This window comes from Diadema antillarum, unplaced genomic scaffold, assembly GCF_040938485.1.
Source record: "Diadema antillarum isolate AM-2024a unplaced genomic scaffold, OU_Dant_1.0 scf00000013, whole genome shotgun sequence".
NCBI lineage: Eukaryota > Metazoa > Echinodermata > Echinoidea > Diadematoida > Diadematidae > Diadema > Diadema antillarum.
The window spans coordinates 1,503,847-1,523,563 of record NW_027270902.1 but is presented as its reverse complement, the minus strand read 5'-3'; the positions used below and the strand labels follow the sequence as shown (position 1 = coordinate 1,523,563).

The window sequence follows — 19,717 nt, the reverse complement described above, 5'->3', positions numbered from 1 at the left end:
GCACACGAATGGACTCTTCCTGCCTTTGTGCGTCAATGTGCAATAAACCTACTCACAGAAGAGTACAACTTTCGAGGGAAAGCTTTGGACGATATTTTCACTTCGGATCCATGGCGAAATAGTGGCTAATAACAACAAAAAAGGAATCTTTCAAGATTACAACATTCCTATAAGGACGGGAAATCCGTCTTATGTGTTGAAGTCGTGTTTTGTGGGACAAACTGGATTTGACAATGCGGACTTTATCCATTTTTATGGTGGTGCTCATCCACCTTGTTGGACTAGTAATGGCCCAGGAAGCGCCAATTTTACCACAGAACCCGAGTGAGTATCATTGCTTGTCGTACTTTGGCATGTTTTAGGAAAAGCTCCTCTGTTCCCAGTTTAGTGTTCGAGAGTTACCCGATGACAAGTGCCAAAATTATGTGAGTAGTAATCACGAAGTTTCGAGCCAGGCTGACGCTTCAAAAAAAAAAATTAATAGTCAGGTTTTATTATTGTTTCGTCCAGGATACTGTGAATAACATATAATGAAGAGCTTTAGAGTGCGTCATGGTGATTACATAATTAATCACTGAGCATTTATGTCATAACACATTACATTCATTTGGAACTTTTAACCAGAATTTAACAAAAATAGCTATGAACTGAATTGAATACATTTTTTCATCATGAGGTGAAACACCGTGATCAGCGAAGCTTGTTTGCATATGAGTTCACAAACAAAATATAACAATAAAATAAACAGAAAATATGTGGAGTTAAGATACGAACAAATGTCATATATGCAATAATACACAGTTCATTGCACAATACAATAAACAAATAAAAGTGGACTGATATTAGGAAATAATATAAGAATGCACATTCCAATGGAAGCAAAATTTTAAACTTTGGTGTAATTGTTTTATTTTAGATGCATGGATTTCTTGCCATGTGCCTATACTCTTAGACAAGTCACAATGATTTTAATATCATTTTTTTAATCATTAGTGCCAATGATCCCCTTGGAGCAATAACACATGCATTCTGGTCTGTAACGTAATTATGACGTGGCAAAAATCTTTCGAAACATTTGTGGAGTACCGCTCTTATTATCCACTCTCGAAAGTGAAAACGAAGTCGTAGATTATTAGTTTGTATGAGTTCGCTAAAAGTAGCCTCCAGTGGCACTCCACGTAACCGAAATACCTTTTTGGCTGGTTTTAGTTTTTATTTTGATCGACCTACATGTATCTGATAATACGACTCCGTCGTCTCCCACTTCTGAGCTAATGAAGTCCGATTACTCATTTCCTATTCAATTTTGAAGGGAACGATTTTCTCAGTGGGAGCAACCGAACAATGGGAAGGGTGTAAAGAGATTGTGTAATTTGCGCCATGACCGTCATTTACGATTCTTTGGAAACAAACTATGAAAAACACTCATTAATGCGATGGTCTCGGAAAAGGCCTTACTTTTGTGCGGCTATTGTAAAATAATCTTAACATGAGCATAATGCACAAGGCATTTTGTTTAGAATGCGTTTTAGAGCATAGGCTGCAGCTGCCGTAATTATCGTTTGCGGTACAACGAATCTTGCCAGTATTCTTTTTTTTTAATCTTGGCAAAATTACAAAGTATTGTCTTTCCTTTCTCTTATGACGCTCATCAAAACTGCATTGAATTCAGTTTCGTAGGTCATTTCAAGCAGCTAGCTTAGCCTTTTCAAGCGTCTGTACTATTGTGCATTCGATGTACCACGACCAAGGCGTGGTCACAGAATTTCGACGTCTTACTGTGTCTTCAGCAAAATTCCACAGAACCAAGCCAAAGCGAAATATTTCACGTCATATACATTTTGCAATTCGATGTTTGCCTAAATGGTGTCTAAATGCAGCATTTAATTCAATAGCAAAAAAAAAAAAAAGAAAAAAAAAGGAGTTTCGCCCTGGTCAGCCTCATCGCGCCCTAGAGGTCGTTGTGGAGGAGCACAAAATGACGGTCAATGTCACCAGCCCTAGTTTCATTATGTATGAAGGAGCTGTGCAGGATAGTATACAAGACGTGTAGTTGATTGCCTGCCGTGTCTCTGAGTGTGTGGTTGTGTGTGCGTGCACAGAGGCGATAACCATACTCCCGTGACTCAATGCGATGTTTTAATTGATAAATCCGCTGTCGACATTAACAACTTTCATGCCTCAGATGACTAACTATTCAGTATACACAGGCAGGAAAGGGGGGCTTTCAGTGTTTGAATCCAGTCAGGAAATACATTGTCCACAAGATCTTTAACTTTGTGTAACCGAACGAAAAGTCAGTTGACACTGTTGCTTGTTTTACTGTATGTTACAGCGCGTGATCATAATAGTTCTCAGAAAGTAAACGTTAATCGTTAACCTGTCACGAAGGTCATTGAGAAGAATAAGCGTCGTAGATGAGAGTGCATAATAGTTTATTTACTGCTTCACATTCTGAATCAGTCTATCTATCTTACTGTCTATCTATCTATCTGTCTATCTATCTTTCTATCTATCTAAAATCTATCTATCTATCTATCTATCTATCTATCTATCTATCTACTCAGTATACATCTACCTACATAATATCATACCTATCTATCTGTCTGTTTATGTGCTTATTATGTGCTAACTTGCCAGTGATGACATTAGAAACGGCAATGTGCTTTTTTTTTTTGGGGGGGGGGGGGGTCAATTTCCATGTGTTATGTCATTCTTTGTTAGTTTGTTTTTTCTTCTGAATTTCAGGATTAAAACACAGATTTGGTTACTGAAGCAAAGACATTTTCCAAAATGCATTTTATTCATTATGTTCCAGGAAAACCGACTACTGTATATCGATTTATTTGGAGCACAACGTAATGACGACTATTGATTTTAAATGAAAGGTACCAAAAAGAATTAGGACCCAAAAGAAAACAAGGTCAGTTATGTGTTATCATCGACGCTATACGTATACTCTCTATTATCTTTGTAGGGCATTATAGCAGCCATGTATTTCGGTCCATAAGACATTGGATTTCGGTCCATAAGACGTGAGGACATAACTTGTCACAAGAGACAGCGATCGAGGTGTAAACATAGAACAGTAAATCTCCTCGGTCTGGGCTAACCGTTTGGCCTTCACTTTGACAAAAGCGGACCGGTGTGGATGGCTTGCGTGTTTCAATAACCATGGACCTAGGTCCATGCAATAACAGATGTCCAGATCATTTGAGTTTGTAACCACATAATTATTATCACTATCATTCGAACTTTGGTTTTGACTGCAACTACACATTCATTGAATAATATGGAGCATAAATTGTACTAAGTTTTGTTTACTTCTCATGCACAGTTAAACCATCATGATAAATCTTATTGATAGTTTTCGCAGACAACACTGCGCAATATTTTCAAACTTCCTTGAAGTTTTCGTTGGAGTTCGTAGAACCTCAAACAAAAATGTCAGTGCCCCGCTTCTACTAAGACTACGAGTTATGTCATTGGCCATTTTTAGAGAACCTATTATCTGATTATTGGATTCCGTGCCAAGATATCCAAAGTTATTTCTCCTTTGAATATAGTGGTGATTATATCATTGTGATTGGAGATGCACGAATAGGATATAAAAAGTTATAATATTCGAAATCAAACTCGTATAGATGATAATTAAGATACTACTCCAAATATACAAACCTATCGCATGCGGGTTTGTCGAATGCGCACAATCTCGGGGGGGGGGGGGGGGGGGGGGGACTACCACACCTAAGACGCAACAGGTGAGAGACATGTAAGGTCACTGAGGTACCTATATCCCATCACCAGTCCTGCATAGTGTTATACAACGTACATGTATCGTACCGGCTTACAGTAGTAGACAATATCAAGTTGGATGCGAGTTTGAATGATGTTCCATTTAATTATGTGAAAAGGAAAATTCAAACAAAAAATGATCACTGAGAAATGGGAAGACAGTATAGATGTAAACCGAAAGTGATGTGGAAGAGCGAGGAAGAGAGGATAAAACATCAAAGAAGGAGAAGTCGATAATGAGGCGACAAATTAATATGAAAAGAATGAAATAAACAGATGTAAAGCCAAAGACGACTTTTCATCTGTTTCCCCCTGGTCCTCCTCCGCTCTTCGTCAGATATAGGAGTTTTCTATCACAGATGTCTCGTGCTCTAAATATATGCAGTTCTTGCGCTACGACGGCATGACTTTTTTCATATATTCTATTGTCATATATTACTAAATGTATACATATATGTCATGGTACATGTTTCTTTCATGCTCTCTCTCTCTCTCTTTTCTTTATTTCTTTCTATACTCGTCATTTCTTTTCATTCGACTTTCATAAATCCAGCTCTTTTCCTTTGCCATTTTATCACGGTAATAATCATTATGCTATGGTAGCCATCGGAGAAAGTGGTGGTGGTGGGGGGGGGGGGGGTATCACCATGCATTTGTCTTACGTGAGGTGGCATATATTCATTCATACTGCAATGTTACCTATAAAACAGGTGATACTAGGATGGAATGTTCCTGTGAAAAATTACTTGTGTTTATCTACCAGCGATGAGAAGACAAGTCTACGCAGTTTGATTCCGTATTGGGGGCAAACCGCTGACACGAACGCAAAGATAATACCAAACTAAAAATATTTAAACAAGAGGGTTCTATGCCTTTTAACGTAAGTTCTTGTTGTTTTTTTACCATAAGTGTTATTGATTTTTTTTTTCGCTCATCCCTCAATCGTGCTGGCAACCCAGTCTTTAGGTTAAAGAAACTTCACCACATTGAATCACGAGCTTCTGTGTCTGGTAATAATCGTTAAAAGCTAATATTCTAAACTCTAATACGTCATTTCAAACAATAGCGTCGAATTCTTAACTCGTTTCCAACAAGACTTAAAGGACAAGTTCACCTTCATAGACAAGTGGATTGAGTGAATGCAGCAATATTAGTAGAAAACATCAGTGAGAGTCTGAGAAAAATCGGATAATCCGTTTAAAAGTTACGAATTTTTGAAGTTCTGCTCAGTCACGACTGGATGAGAAGACTGGTATAGCTTGTGACGTCACATGTGTACAACGATATAAAGAAAGTATAAAGAAAATTCAACATATTTCCACTTTTCTCGAATAACAAAAGAACACTCGACTTCTCTCTTTCAGAAGGCAAGGGGGGTAATATTACCCTTAACATACGTCGGTCACAAATTGAAGAAATGTGCATTTTATTCAAAAAGTTTTCAGAAATTCTCTTTTTACTTTCCTTACATCGTTCTACGCATGTGACATCATACACTGAAGAAGTCTTCTCATCCATTACTGCGCAGATACTTTAAAAATGCATAACTTTTGAACGGATTGTCCAAGTGTCGCGTGTCCATCTCTTTGTTTGTTTTTGTTTTTGTTTTTTTGTTTTTTACTCGGGGGAGGGGAAAGAGTGTCGCGATGTGTTGAATTTTGAATCTTTATAAAAGGAAAATGCGATATTAGGTCCGAACAAACAATATTGTAATGATGCTGTATATAGGCCTAAACATATTTTGACTTCCCATTCCTACTAGGTTTCGAGGTAATTAAGAAAAGTTAAATGAATCTTGATAAATGATTTCGACGATGCTTTTTCTTTATTTTCCATTGGAGATTATCTTTTGAGAGTTTAATGTCGAGATGATTAAGTAAATAGCAACCTGAGCATTCAGGTAGGAGGTCTCGGATCGAAATCTGCGATTACTTTTCGGAGAATATCTCTCAAGCAACTTTCACTGATGAGTAATAAATATTTCTTTTGAAAAACAGAAACTTTGGAATTATGAAAGGATATTTTCTCGGCCTGCTAGCTGAGATGACGAGCAAACTTCTCATTAACTTTTTGCTCGCCACTGCCTGGGATCTATGCAACGTAGTACGACTGCCAAAATAATTCCCTCTCGAGTAATAGATGATAGACGTCCGTAAAAAAAAGGATCGTGCGGGGCTCTGCATAGACCGTATAATGAGGCTTAATTTAAGTCTCCGTTCAAAAACCTTCATTAGAGTCTATTTCTAAAACACGTAGTGAGTTGATTTCCGGGATATGCAGAAACATGTGACCGTACTGCGAGAGGAGTCTACAGTACACTGTTCAGTGAAATACGTGCATACTTCTAACACAGTGCCATTGACAGCTTACGTTTCTCTGCTGATAATCGTTCGTGCTAACGTAATTACGTCTCAGATTTCCAGCAGGGCGAAGCTCTATAATATCTCTGTAAAGATGTGGGAGTAGTCGATTTATTATAGGAACTAATTTTACTGTGAGGCAAAGTGAAGTGGACTGGCCGGGAGAGTAAGTAGGACACATCTAACTTGACCCTGTAACTTCCTTTAACATCATGAAAAACGGAAAAACCGCTTGATGTCATCATCGTCATCATCATAATATGAAAATAAAAATAGTCTTCCTTTGCTCTTATGCCACCCTTCACCAAACTTTCCAAACTGCTTGACAGACTCTCAGAAAACGAGCAGTGATTGGACGGGACTCAAGAAGGATTCAGCGGGTAGGCATGGAAACGTAGTGTGACGTTTTCATGTCAGACAAAGACTATAGTTCAGGTTTGGGATCGAGGCACGGGGGAGAATAAAGGCTATGAGAAGAGGGAGCGGCATATCAGTATAGGTGCGACGTGTGAAAACAGAAACATAGATAAAAGAACCTTTGTTTTTTCGTTCCATTTTTCAAAAAGATGGTTTCTCAATTTTTTAAAACGACAAACATTAACTTAACATTACCTTTCATACGCGATAATAAAAATGCAATAAACTATGTCACTATAAAAGTTTGCATAAAGACATTCCAGGAACGGCCAAAACAAAAAGTGTCATGTACATGAAAGAAAAATCTACCTAGAGTCCATAGTAAAGAATAAAGATTTTTAAAAAAAATGACCCTTCAACTCTCCCTCAACACTCATGAAAGACAAACAAACAAAGAAACAAACATTGGGCGAATGGCAGGACGCATGAGTGGTCTATAGTAATTTCCTCAACCTACAGCTGCTATGTTGATAAATGATAAGGTCGAAATCCACTCAAAACTTATCTCAAAGAAAGTAAAGTCAGACAAACAAAACTGAGAAAGTTGCTGAAATAGGACAAAAATAGGAAGTATTAGAAATAATATAATCGAACACGTTGTGCTAAAACAGTAATACTTCAAAAATAAAAGGTCTATAATGTCATCACAACTTCACAAGTCTCCTTACAGCCTTACAGCTAATATTCGCTAAAATTGTGATGTTGGGAATGCACAAATCACAAGAGTTTATAGCAACATGAATTTTTTAAAAATGTTGGATATGTTTGTGATGGGTCACATGATCTGCCAGACACTGTTGTATAAAAATCCTGTGAGAGTTTTGAGGCATTAAAAGTGCCAACTCGCCTAATTTGCATAATTATTGTATAACCTACATCACTTATGCCTAAAAAAGAGAAAAACATTCACATTTCTTAATTTTCTCAACTAATGTCTGATTGTGACCAAACTTTTACAATCCTCTTTGTTTAACTTGATTTTATTGTTACTGTACGTCTGGATACACAGTGGGTGTCCTTTCACAATTATTCAAGAAACCTACCTGTTTTCTGAACCCTTGTATAATATGCCGGGGGCTCTTTCGATGGTTTCCATGCCAACATGCTGAATGAGTCACACACCCATTGTGACGGTGACGATCATTACCGCCTCGTCATTGCCCTGTCACAGAATGTTGGCAAGCACGTGCCCAAGCTATATCGAGCCTTGAGATGGTAGAGATGAGCAGAGCGAATTGCCAGACTGCCCCCTGCCCCTCCCTTCCTTGTACCTCTTCTGCACCCCTTGTTGCACCCCTTGCGAACCTCTTAAAGCTATATCTCTCTTCTTTCCTCTGTTTTAGAACAGGTGTGTGAAGATGCCTACGATACATTCTAAAAGGCTAAATGTTACATTTGCTGCTTGTGCCTCAGCGATTTGCAAACTAATGTATTTTTATTTTAATAGGAGAGAATCACATTCCAATCTCGCACGATAAAAAAATTCAGCATACCAGAATCATATAATCTTTCTCATCATCTCAGAGAAAGAGAGAGAGAGAGAGAGAGAGAGGGAGAGAGAAGGAGAGAAAGATAGAGAGAGGGAGGGGGGGGGGGGAGAGCTGGAGAAAGTACATAATCTTAATGCGTGACTCGCATAAACCACACCAGTCAGCTGCAAGTAGTAACCATTGCCCTCATAAACATATATGCATTTACCTGCTGTAGATACTCAGTTGGTGAAGAGAGATTCAACTCTAATGGAGATATGTCTCTTGGAGCCTCCATTTTGCATTATCAGTTCACAATATCATGCCGAACAACACTAGCAAGCAACTGCTCATTTGTGACTATCAAAATAATGTTTGATCAGTATCGATTTACGAACGGTCCACAGTAATATGTTCCTGCATAAGACATCGGTTGTTTGTGTCAGAATGGAAATACTATAAAGACTATAAAATTCTAAATGTACAAAAAACCATCTCAGTACTCTCTAAAAAAAATAGAGTGAAAATTTTCACTCTAAAAAGAGTGAATACAAAAAAGAGTGAATTTCGAGTGAAATTGGAGTGAATTTTCAGTGAAAATGCTCATTTTCACTCATTTTGGAGTGACGTCAGGGATCACTCGAAGATTTTGGAGTGATCCCTGACGTCACTCCAAAATGAGTGAAAATGAGCATTTTCACTCAAAATTCACTCCAATTTCACTCGAAATTCACTCTTTTTTGTATTCACTCTTTTTAGAGTGAACATTTTCACTCGATTTTTTTTTAGAGAGTATATTATCGGAAGATATGGCACATAGTTCAGTTATGCGTTATATGATAATAATAATAATAATAATAATAAGGTCTTATTTACCCAGGATAGCCTCTTCAGTGTTGCCACTGCTCTACCAGAGGGCCCTGCTATTATTATTACCCTAGCATTGCCAGGTACCCATTTATACACCTGGGTCGAGAGGGACACAGTGGGTAAAAACATCTTGTCCAAGGACGTAAGCACTGGGCGGGATTCGAACTCGGGTCCTCCGATCGGGAGTCGGGAGTCTTATCCACTAGGCCACAGTAAATAATGCATATGATGCATTATTTAGACAACAATTAGGTTCAGTTCAGTTCAGTTCAGTTCAGTTTTTATTTCTGCATTTCAAAATCAATACAAACTAACAAATCAACAAAGTACTTACATAGTCATTTACACAGCTAATATTCGTAACGTTTGGATCTTACATACATTTTCTTTTTTTTTCAAGAACGAATATCATATATGAAAGGAAGCAATAGGAAATGATAAAAATGAATTGCAGGGGACCATCATCATAAGCTAAGCTTGACGAGGAAGATGGCCCCAGGTAAAGAGATACATAAAGAAAATCTTGCCACTCACTGAGTGGGGGGTAATTGTGCGAAGGGCACAATAAAAGAGATACATAAAGAAAATCTTGCCACTCACTGAGTGGGAAGTAATTGTGCGAAGGACGTGCGGTGCAGTGCGGTGTGCATTGTGTTGGGATGAATCTTGGTTTGTACGTTGAGTGTTATTTTGTGTATCAGTGTGATGAGGTGAATGTTACTTCAGTTATGGCCGTGAACTCATTGTTTAGGGTGTTTGTTGACCAGGTGGTATAAATATTTATGTGTCAGAAGTATACTGGATTATGAGGGTGTTTTTTAGTTCTCGTTTGAAAATGTTCAAAGATGTACATTGTTTTAAATTAGGGGGTAAAGAATTCCAAATATCTGGTCCATTATGTTTTAACAACTGTCATGCAGTCAACAACTGTCAACAACTGTCATACAGTACCAATTACTAGTAGGTTTGCATAGATTTTTATATATTCGGCCAATACATATTGTGAGTATCTATGACTAGATTGAATCAATCGTGGGAGAAAAGTTTCAATTATGTCTCAATCAGTGGCATTCTTGTAATTCATTTAAAACAGAAAAGTTTTCTAAAATCTAGAACTCAACATAGTAATATGTCAACGTCCTGAGGTACAGTAGATCCAGAAATTGCTTTCCAATTTACCAACCCCAACCGATGACACCCGGCACAAAATTGGCATATCTGTAGACTTTTGCTTGTAGTCGTTATGGACTGTGGATAAATTTGCTCGTTAGGATGAAAAGGTCGATTCTCGTCATATCCAAATTCCCTCATACCGCTAGCTGTATTTCGCTCAGAACGCTACTCAGCTGGATGACCTAATCTTTGTTTTAGATTTCTTCATGCATGGGCACTAGCTACCTGTATTTTGAAGTCTGACGGAATTGGCCGTCTGTTGCCAGATAACGTAACTCAAGTACCAGTGTTACATAAAAGCGATATGTTTGATTCAATACTTTGCCCACAGTACTTTATTGAAAATTTGAAATTAAAATGGCAAGTGAATAATCTAAGCTTACATTGTTAGGACACCTAATTCCTTTAAGCTGTCTGTCGGAATATAATTTATCATTTTACTTTATAATTTCAACATCATGGTCTTATCTTTCAATTTATTTCTCTTGCGAGTGATTATTCACTAAGAACCCTACTTTTTTGAAGTGGTATCCCAATTACCAACAACGACACAAATTAAAGCTTACGATCAGAAAGCTTTTAGATGCAGATATAACCGCTCCGTTAATTCCAGTTTAGGAAGTGGAACTTCAGTGCGGTGAGACTTAATGTTGGTTGTCGATAAGTCTATACTAGAAAGAAAGTAGCATGTGTTTTAGTCATTTTTATATTGGTTTTTGTTCAACCGCAGTCTTTAGTCATGTCTTAGTAGCAACTGAGGTTCCACTGTGAAACATGCTCCGTACTGCCCACATCTGGGCCAACATACACGAGGAAATCATGAGAAATCCCTGTATGTTTCGTTTGCTGAATTCTAGGTGCCCTCCCACTGTCTCCTACCAGTTCTGACTCACTAGGAAATCAAGGTCAGCTTCAGAAATAGATGAGCCACTAAAACACGACGTGTGTTGTTGTTATTGTCGCTAATAAGCTTTTTTTGGAATGTTTCTCACCTATCATTATCATATCTTTCATAATAACTCGTTTGCGCGAAACTGGCCATTCCAGTTAAACACAATCTTTGCACTCTTTCCAACTTCCAGGAAAAAAAAAATCAACGAGCATGACGAAGAGCCTGCTTATTGCAGAATGAATGCAGCAAATAAACGAACATAATAGTTCAATTTTCGTATGACCATGATAAAGAACGTACTATGGGAACTGTGAAGAGTGTTGGCGCCGTGGTTAGTGCATGTATCCTAATGCCTTTTGTATCCATTTCATTTTCATTGATTTGAAAATTTAAGTTTTATTTCCCCAGTTCGTCAAGGACACTTTCGGAAGTAGAAATCACTTCTGAAATGTTACGTTATTCAGACTGTTAGGTGGCAAGTTCTTCTCAAAATTAATTACAATAATACACTTTATAACTTCCAAGAGCGTGTTTGGCTGGGAGTAATATGCCAGTTTGTATTTAGCTCGTACGCATATTGATACAAATGACCTTCTTCTTGTATAAGTTGCTTTATTGTCACAGAGTATACAAGCTTTCAAGAAAATGACAAAATGCAGCATATGAATTGCTTATCACTAGTTTTTGTAACGTATGGAGACCGATACGACAATTAATTCTCATTATGGATATCTTAGTGCTGTATATGCATGATATGGGAGACCTGGTCTAGTTGGACATGGGTAAGATGTTACATGACTATTTCTCAAAATCTAAACTGGAGACGCCATTTAAAACCTATTCATCACATCCAGAAATACATCAATTAACTATCTCTGCGTGCGAAATTTCATCATGCTTCAACACCCAACATTGGGTACCAGATATATTTGAAACAGGAGAATGAGGATTAAAAGTAAATTTTTGTCATAGCATCGTCTTGACTGAGAAAAACTTGATTTCTCAACCCAACCTATTGGATGTCTTGTTTGTGCATCAAAACATTTTATGACATTCACCTAGCGGTCAGCGTTTAGATCCAACAACTTCATATATTATCGATTATATACATACAATTTATCACAAAATATTATGTGCATGAGCTGAATATGTTTTTCCCTCTTTTATTTTCTTGTCTTCAGCGTTTAGCAATAAACAGCCGGACACACGAGGTAGGGAGTTCATATTCGCCATGCCGAGTAACTTCAACATACCCTCAAAGATCCAGCTGATGATTGGTTCTTCAAATCCTGGTTTGGCCAGGGTTATGGTCAATGTCCCGGGATACAAGTTTAGAAGAGAAGTTACACTGACCCAACGCCAGATGAAGACGGTGAGTCTTCCAGGGACAGTGGCCGCCAACGGAGGAGGTCCGCAGAACGGAACCATCGTGATCACCTCAAACCTGGAAGTGACGGTTCACGCGGCTAGCGTCATGCCCAAGACAAATGACGGTTTCGTGGCCATTCCAACTGATGCCATCGGGAAGGAATATATCATCGCCTCGTATGACATCGTCACAGGTCAGTGGTCATCATTCACCATTACTGGCACCGAGCAAGGAACTCGCATCAGGGTTGTACCTTCCCAGAGGGTGCTCCACAATCGACAGTGGTACAACGCCGGACAGATCATCAACGTCAATCTGAACGCAGCCCAGACTATGCAGATCAGGTGTCCCAAAGACTTGACAGGAACATACATTATGGCTGACAAGGCTGTGTCCGTGGTATCAGGAGCCACCTGTACCAGGGTCCCAAGCAGCATGCAGAGGTGTGATCATTTGGTTGAAATGTTGCCACCAGTCTCTACCCTTGGCACACGCTTCTCGCTTCTTCCGCTTCTAAACAGAACTGGGTACGTCTTCAGGATGATCGCGGCACGACCAAATACCAAGGTTCATCTGGCTGGAACCATCTACACCCTTGGTCAGAGAGGTTCCTTTAGGGAGTTCAACCAGGACGCCCAGCTTCCAGTTTCCCTCGTATCCAACAAACCACTTCTCGTGACACAATACGGCAAGGGAATGGACCCTAACTTCTGGGGTGATCCGTTTATGACCATCATCCCACCTGTAGAGCAGTACATGGAAGGAATGACCACCTTTGGAACGTTGGCCCAGTCAGGGCAGGACATGTTCTTCAGCTTCATGTCGATATCAACGACTTCTGCTGACTTGTTCAGCATAAGTCTGAACAACGTTTTGGTCATGAGCACTGATCTGAAGCTACCCAAGGCAACTGAGACAATCAGGTACGATAGTAGAGTTTCTTTATTAAATATGGTAACGAAAATATTTACAAGGTGGTGAATTGATGGAATTCCATATTATGCCATTGAATTCCGTAAGGATATACACGATACAGCATTGGCAAATTAAAAGGTTTCATTGTCTTTCCGTGGAAAAAAAAAAGTATAGACCCAATACAAAGAAAGTGGCCTCAAGGTCATGAGTTGTAGAAACGGTTCAATCTACGTAGAGGCATAAACCACAGGTGCAGTTTGATTATGTCGTTTTGTTGCAGGGTTTTGTTTGTTTTTTTTTTTTTTTTTGGTGGGTTCTTAAATGGATTCCCGAACGAAATCTGTTGGCCAAATATATGGAGATGTGACGCCAATACAGCAGAACGATGGTAAATGATAAACAAACAACTTTGTGGCAGTACCCTTTCTTTAGGTAACTGAAAACAGCCATTGCACGTCATCCAGCTCTCAGCTCTGATTTTGTTGTGAGTGAAGGACTAGGTAACTATACTTGAGAATGTTGCATCACATAAATACTTTTCTGTAAACCAGGTGAGGATGGGATTCAGAATATTGCTTTATCGATGTCTGTGACGTTGATTTTTGTCTTTTACAAGGACAAGGTAACATTGTATGTTTTAAAAGGAACTCTCACATATCAATATCCTCTGGTGAATAATGGAGTGAGAAAGGCCTCTGATCTATTACTTGAAGTTTCAGAATTCTCGTCCTGTTCATATCTGGTCCTGAAATGTCTGTAAGTCCGAACTCATTTCTGTCATGTGTGACGCTGTAGGAAGTATTAACCCTTGGAACTTCCTATGGTTTAGGTTCACAGCGGATCGGACCCTGACGATACAAAACGTCCCTCACACTCTACACAACCCCTCCTTCATGTCTCGATTTACCGCCATTGTACATGGCGTGTCTCAGGGATCAGGCTATGGATACCCCATTGGATACAACCTCCGCACACTTCTCTGCTCCAGAACAGATCCGATGACAGGTGCGTTACATTGACAACAGGTTCCATATTTTTATCAAAACCAAGAGCTGTGACGGATCCAGGGGGGAGCGCACCGGGCGCCCCCCTTATCTTTTATTAGAACAAAAGAAATAAAAAGAAAAATGGGAAGGGGTGCGTGCGCCCCCCTTTCATTTTGTAAAGGCGCCTCCTCTTTACAGAATTCCTGGATCCGCCCCTGAAGAGTGACCTCGTTCGTTTTGTGGTCAGAGCCACAGCAAAATACTATCATCTACAAATAATATCTTAAAGAGAGTTGAATATGTCGGTCTCTGTTACATCTTCTAAAGCTTTCAAGACGTCAATATTTTAGGGAAAATGTGAATAGGCAGAACATAATATACAGGAACGATGGCTATGCGGAGATATTCTTATATACACTGGCTAGAAAGCAATGGGCAAGACTGCGTATTCCATGTGCTTTGTGCAAATTGCAAAAGTATAAAAATGATTTCTATGATCATGTCAGTATAGCATGCAACATGGTTCTTGAATTTCACCAAACTGTTTCATCAGTTTCTAGGTAAATGTCAATATCGAAACCATGATACAACAATCTCTTGAATGCAGAGAAACAAAATGTGCTTAATTGCAATCCATGGAAAACAGGTGTGACGTAGGATGTGTGTTGCTAGGATGAGGGAGATAAAGACAATATGAGTAATTGAAGTCTAAAAGATCAAGGCTAAGGAAGTGGTTGTGGGTGGTGAGGATTAGTGACAAAACAGGCGCATTTATAGAAACTGATGCTACTTATACGGCCGGTTACACCAAGGAGATACTATATAGGCAAGCACCTAATTGGATACACCAGCGCCATGTGCGTCGACAGATGTCTAACATGGACTCCAGTTCGTTTTGATTCTGAATAGTCATGAATAACCATAATTTAGGGTTAATAATAACCATAATGATTCATAACTCTCCTCCGGTTGAGATAAAAACAATGCGATGGTCTCTCCTATCTGATTTTTTGTTTATTATTAAACTTACTTTATATGGTTGTAATCTTATCTGATAATCTTACTTAATTAAACTGAAATAATTGTCATAGAGGCTTATTAAAGGGATCGTATAGTTTTGGTTGAGACCTAATTTCAGGTTTCTAACATTTTTTGGTGAGATAATGAGAAACCTCTTATGAAATATGAAAGAGCATGGTAATTCCATGGGGAATTCAACGTTTATTTGATGAAAATTGGTTTTGAAATGGCTGAGATATCCAAATGGGAGCGATTCTAATAAGTGTGGGACCCACACTTTATTACGATCGCTTTGTTTTACTTTGCTTTTGGATGTTTCAGTCATTCCAAACCCGATTTTCGTCAAATAAACTTTGAATTCCTCTTAAAATGGTATGCTCTGTACTATTTCATAAGTGTTTTCTTGGTATCTCGCAAAATGTTAAAAGCCCAATTCTCATCTCCACCAAAACTGTACCATCCTTTAAAAACTATAGATGTGACATCTTAGTGTCCTCACAAATTAACGTAGCAAAGATAGACATTTTAGACATTAGGCCTATATCAAGGAAGCATTGTCTTAAAGTCATTTCAGTTTAAGGATTCTTTCGAAGAGACAGTAACTTTTTAGCCTGCATTCTTTATATATCTTATAAGACATTTCTACAAGGCAAAACAGAATTCCGAGTTTAATAGTTCATACACGTAGAGCACGGTTATTCGTGTGGAATACTGAGAGATATGTCATGAGCAAAGAGCCGTTTCATTTTCACTGGTTCGTTCGTTTGTTTGTTTGTCTGTTTTTATGACCCTAAAATCTCAACTCTCACACACTGTTGTAATACAACACCCTTCATTAGCGAGTATCAAGTACGCAAAGAGTATTATGTGCTGAATAGAGTTTGTACGATTACTGCTGTGCAGAAGTCACCGCTTAGAAAAAAAAAACTGTAGAAGAGAAAGACTGATTTTGAGTACCTGATACATGAAGGAGGCCAACACAATCGAAAGATGTCTTAACATGAAACCCAATTTCGCCTCCCATGTAAGGAGAGGGTTAGCAGCTGATGTTCTTAGTCATAAACAGGGGGAAGTCACCAGTGTCTGTTACCTTGGAAAGTCACCCATAGTCACCTCGCTTTTCTGGACGAGAAGACTATACATGTCTACGTAATCCGCTCAATATTTGAAAGTGATATGACTCATGAAATAATTCCAACATCACGTAAATTAGGTAAATCAGGTGGCATTGGCCATAGCAGGATGATGTTTGATTGTTTATAGGGATGAACTATTCACTTTCAAGTATGGTGGGAAAGATGCCATTTTTTCACCTTGTAAAAGTGTCCTTGAAACTCAGGAATAATATGTTAAGTTACATGTTACGTGATAATGTTAGTTTACGGAACCTGGATTGTTTATTACAGTTTGCAAGAACAAAAGAGTCAAAAGACGAAGTTCTGCAATACTGCTATGAACAGGTGGGTTGGGACTTTCATGAGTTCATATTTCTCGTACATGTTAAGCATGAATCAAACCTGTTTCATCCCCCCCCCCCCCATACGATTTGTTCATCCAGGCTTGATCGAGGAGTTCCAGTGCCCCGCCCCTATACCTCCTATTCAGCCGGGTCTTATCCCCAGCAATGTGCCCGGTATGGCTGGTAACATCCCCATCCAGCCTGGCGTAGGCCTCAACCCAGGCTACGGTGGTTTCAACGGGATGTTTCCTGGTATGCCCACGGGTGGCCAACCCGGTGCCTTCCTACCTGGGAACTTCTTCACCGGTGGCAAGCCAATGAATCCAAACATACCGATCCTCCCTGGGCAACCCATCGACCCTAACGCCGGAGCAGCCCAGACACAACCCGGCCAGTTCCCGGCCAACAACCCACTCAATCCCATCAGTCCCAACAACCCGTTTGCGAACCCTGGACAGCCGTTCGTACCCATGGTTCCTTTCAACCCCATCGGACCGGGCATGATCCCTCCTCCGGAAAGTGAGTCTACCAAACTGTTTTTTTTTTTCATCTCTCTTGGTAACCTAAAGACCAAAGTATAACCAATGTTTTATACAAAGACTACATGATTATTGGGCAAGATATCAATGAAACATTCATTCTCATGAGCCCAAAGTATTGAAATATAAAAAGTAATGCCGGAGAGGACAGAAATGCACTGTGTCAGTCTATCATCTCATCTGAGTCACTTACGTCACCTATACTGATTGCCCAATAAAATGTTATAACTATGGACAGTAAGGTTGATAAGTTTCAGACCTTTTAACTTTACTGTTTGTCGTTCTGTCTGTCTGTTTTCTTCTTCCTGTTTTCATGACGCATCTCATTACAAGTATTATCTTTTAAAATCCACGGACCACTCAAGTGACATCGGTAGCAAAAAAAAAAACCCAACAACAACAATCTGTACCCATAATCGCCAATGTTTCTAGACAACAGAATATAATTATGTTCAAGGACAAACAGGATTACCCTGACATCAGTATAGGTATGTATAGGAGGAGGATTTACAAATTCTGCACATATTGATGTATTCCTCTAGATTGCTTCACCCTGGGACTACTCATCCTCGCTGCCGTTGCCCCGGTAACCGTCGTCTTCATTGTCATGCTGGTCATCCTACTTGCCATAGTATACAGGTAACTTTGGATACCATGTATTCCCACTTATTTAATATTGGTCATGAATGGTGTAATTGAAAGTTTTGTCTCAAGTTCGTTGTCCCTTCTCTTTTAAGTTCTGACATTGGAAAATTTACTTCGCCCCAACCCCACTGATATCCAAGCGCAAAAACGAACGAATACTTGAAGGAAATGAGCAAAATGTGTTCGAGGTAGTTAATTGGCATCTTGTATACAGAAAACAACTGTTATCGTAGTTTGTTTCAAAATTGCTTTGATACCCTTTTCCCTTGGTAATGATAAGGACCGTGTAGTTAACCGGCAGTTAATCCATTTTGACATGATGATGAATAGATTATACTATGATTATAATGTGAAGTTGTAATGATCGTGATATAAATGACGATGATAATAATAATTGTAATTTAATCATTCTTATAACAATAACAATGATAAGGATGATTATGATTAGCAACAAATCGTGATGATAATGACACTAATCTATATATATATATATTTACATAAATTAGTCTATTACATTTGTTAGATTAGATCTATTTCAAGGTGTAATGAAGATCTACGTCAACTGTACGTAGGAGAGTTTCTCGGTGCAGTGTCACACAATCAAGTATAATAATGCTGTGCAATACCAATACACATGTATCGAAGTTAAGTCTGTTGCCAGCAGTAGGGTATTTACACTTCAAATATGCCATCTTTGATAACCGATGATATGTTTGTCTTCCTCTCTTTGTCACTAGGTTCAAGAAGAAGCACTGAGAAGACGAGAAACTTCGGACTGTGGACAGTTTTTCAATTCAGTAATTGCTAGTCACATTAATCGCAATTACCATAGCATACGAACGGTAACAATCAGTCTTGAGTATTTTGAATAATGTTATGGTAACTGTAATCATTGCATCTGGCAATGACTGTCAGTATTTTAAAGAAAAGGATGACATGATTCAGTCCCTTTGTCTTGAGACAGCTAAGCACCTGTCAGAAAATAAGATTGAAAATAATGAGACAGACCAGCTGTACTACGCCATTTCATTTAGCCCAATGAGTAAGTTAACAGCTTCGCAAAGATACCACCTGATCACCAATGGCTTAAGACAAGAAAATACACACTAAAAACAAAAGAGGTGTGTCATCGTGTTGATTCTGATGTGAACATTGTGTGTATAAATTTTTACATTTCATTTACTGGCGTAAATATAGCCAGATTTCCGTGGCTCTATCGAAAACGCGATATGTAACGAAAACGCGATATGTAACGCAAACAAATAGAGCAATAACACTGAAAACGGTCGTTTTAGAAGCTGCTTTACTTCTGCCTGTACTCAAATTAGAAAGATTTAGATTGTAAAGCTGATATGTTTTTTTTAAAGGTATGATAAATTATGTTGTTAAATATGACAATGAATATCGGAGAAGTCGACAAGAAAGGTGAGGTTGAAATATAAATCTTTTGTCATGCTTTGTGAAACAGTTATGTGATTTTTTTTTTCCTGGATAGATCTTTTATAGAATGTGACAGTTGAAGTGCCTGTGTATTTGCTCAACCTGTGATGCTTGCCGGTTGAGTAAAGTTTTATTCTTTGTTCAAGCAAGAAACTTCAAAAAGCTGCTGGCATTGTGATCCAGGAACAAGCTAAATTTCGAGTGTAAATATTCTTCTGGAACTTGTACACATTTATTCAAACTGTGCACATTTATCAACCTGCTTTCGCTCTTACCTATTCAAGAGATGCCTATTTTCCTTCCTTAACGCATTTTGTGTCTGGATCTTCAAATTGATTATTTGAATAATGCAAACATTTTATATGATT

General features: G+C 38.7%; 1 protein-coding gene across 1 annotated transcript; it reads left to right on the top strand.

Moving 5' to 3' along the window:
* Positions 1 to 227: 227 nt before the first annotated feature.
* Positions 228 to 18,665, top strand: LOC139721207 (uncharacterized). The gene is made up of 6 exons (XM_071632536.1): positions 228 to 324; positions 12,158 to 13,268; positions 14,090 to 14,265; positions 16,825 to 17,244; positions 17,807 to 17,903; positions 18,647 to 18,665. The coding sequence occupies exons 1-6, from the start codon at positions 234 to 236 to the stop codon at positions 18,663 to 18,665; spliced, it is 1,914 nt and encodes a 637-aa protein (XP_071488637.1). The 5' UTR covers positions 228 to 233.
* The last annotated feature ends 1,052 nt before the right edge of the window (positions 18,666 to 19,717 follow it).

Bases quoted from the DNA above. Each gene is read 5' to 3' on its own strand.
- LOC139721207 (XM_071632536.1), top strand. From the start codon at position 234: ATGCGGACTTTATCCATTTTTATGGTGGTGCTCATCCACCTTGTTGGA. The intron at 13,269-14,089 runs GTACGATAGTAG...CCTATGGTTTAG, and splicing joins AAGGCAACTGAGACAATCAG to GTTCACAGCGGATCGGACCC. The intron at 17,245-17,806 runs GTGAGTCTACCA...GTATTCCTCTAG, and splicing joins CATGATCCCTCCTCCGGAAA to ATTGCTTCACCCTGGGACTA.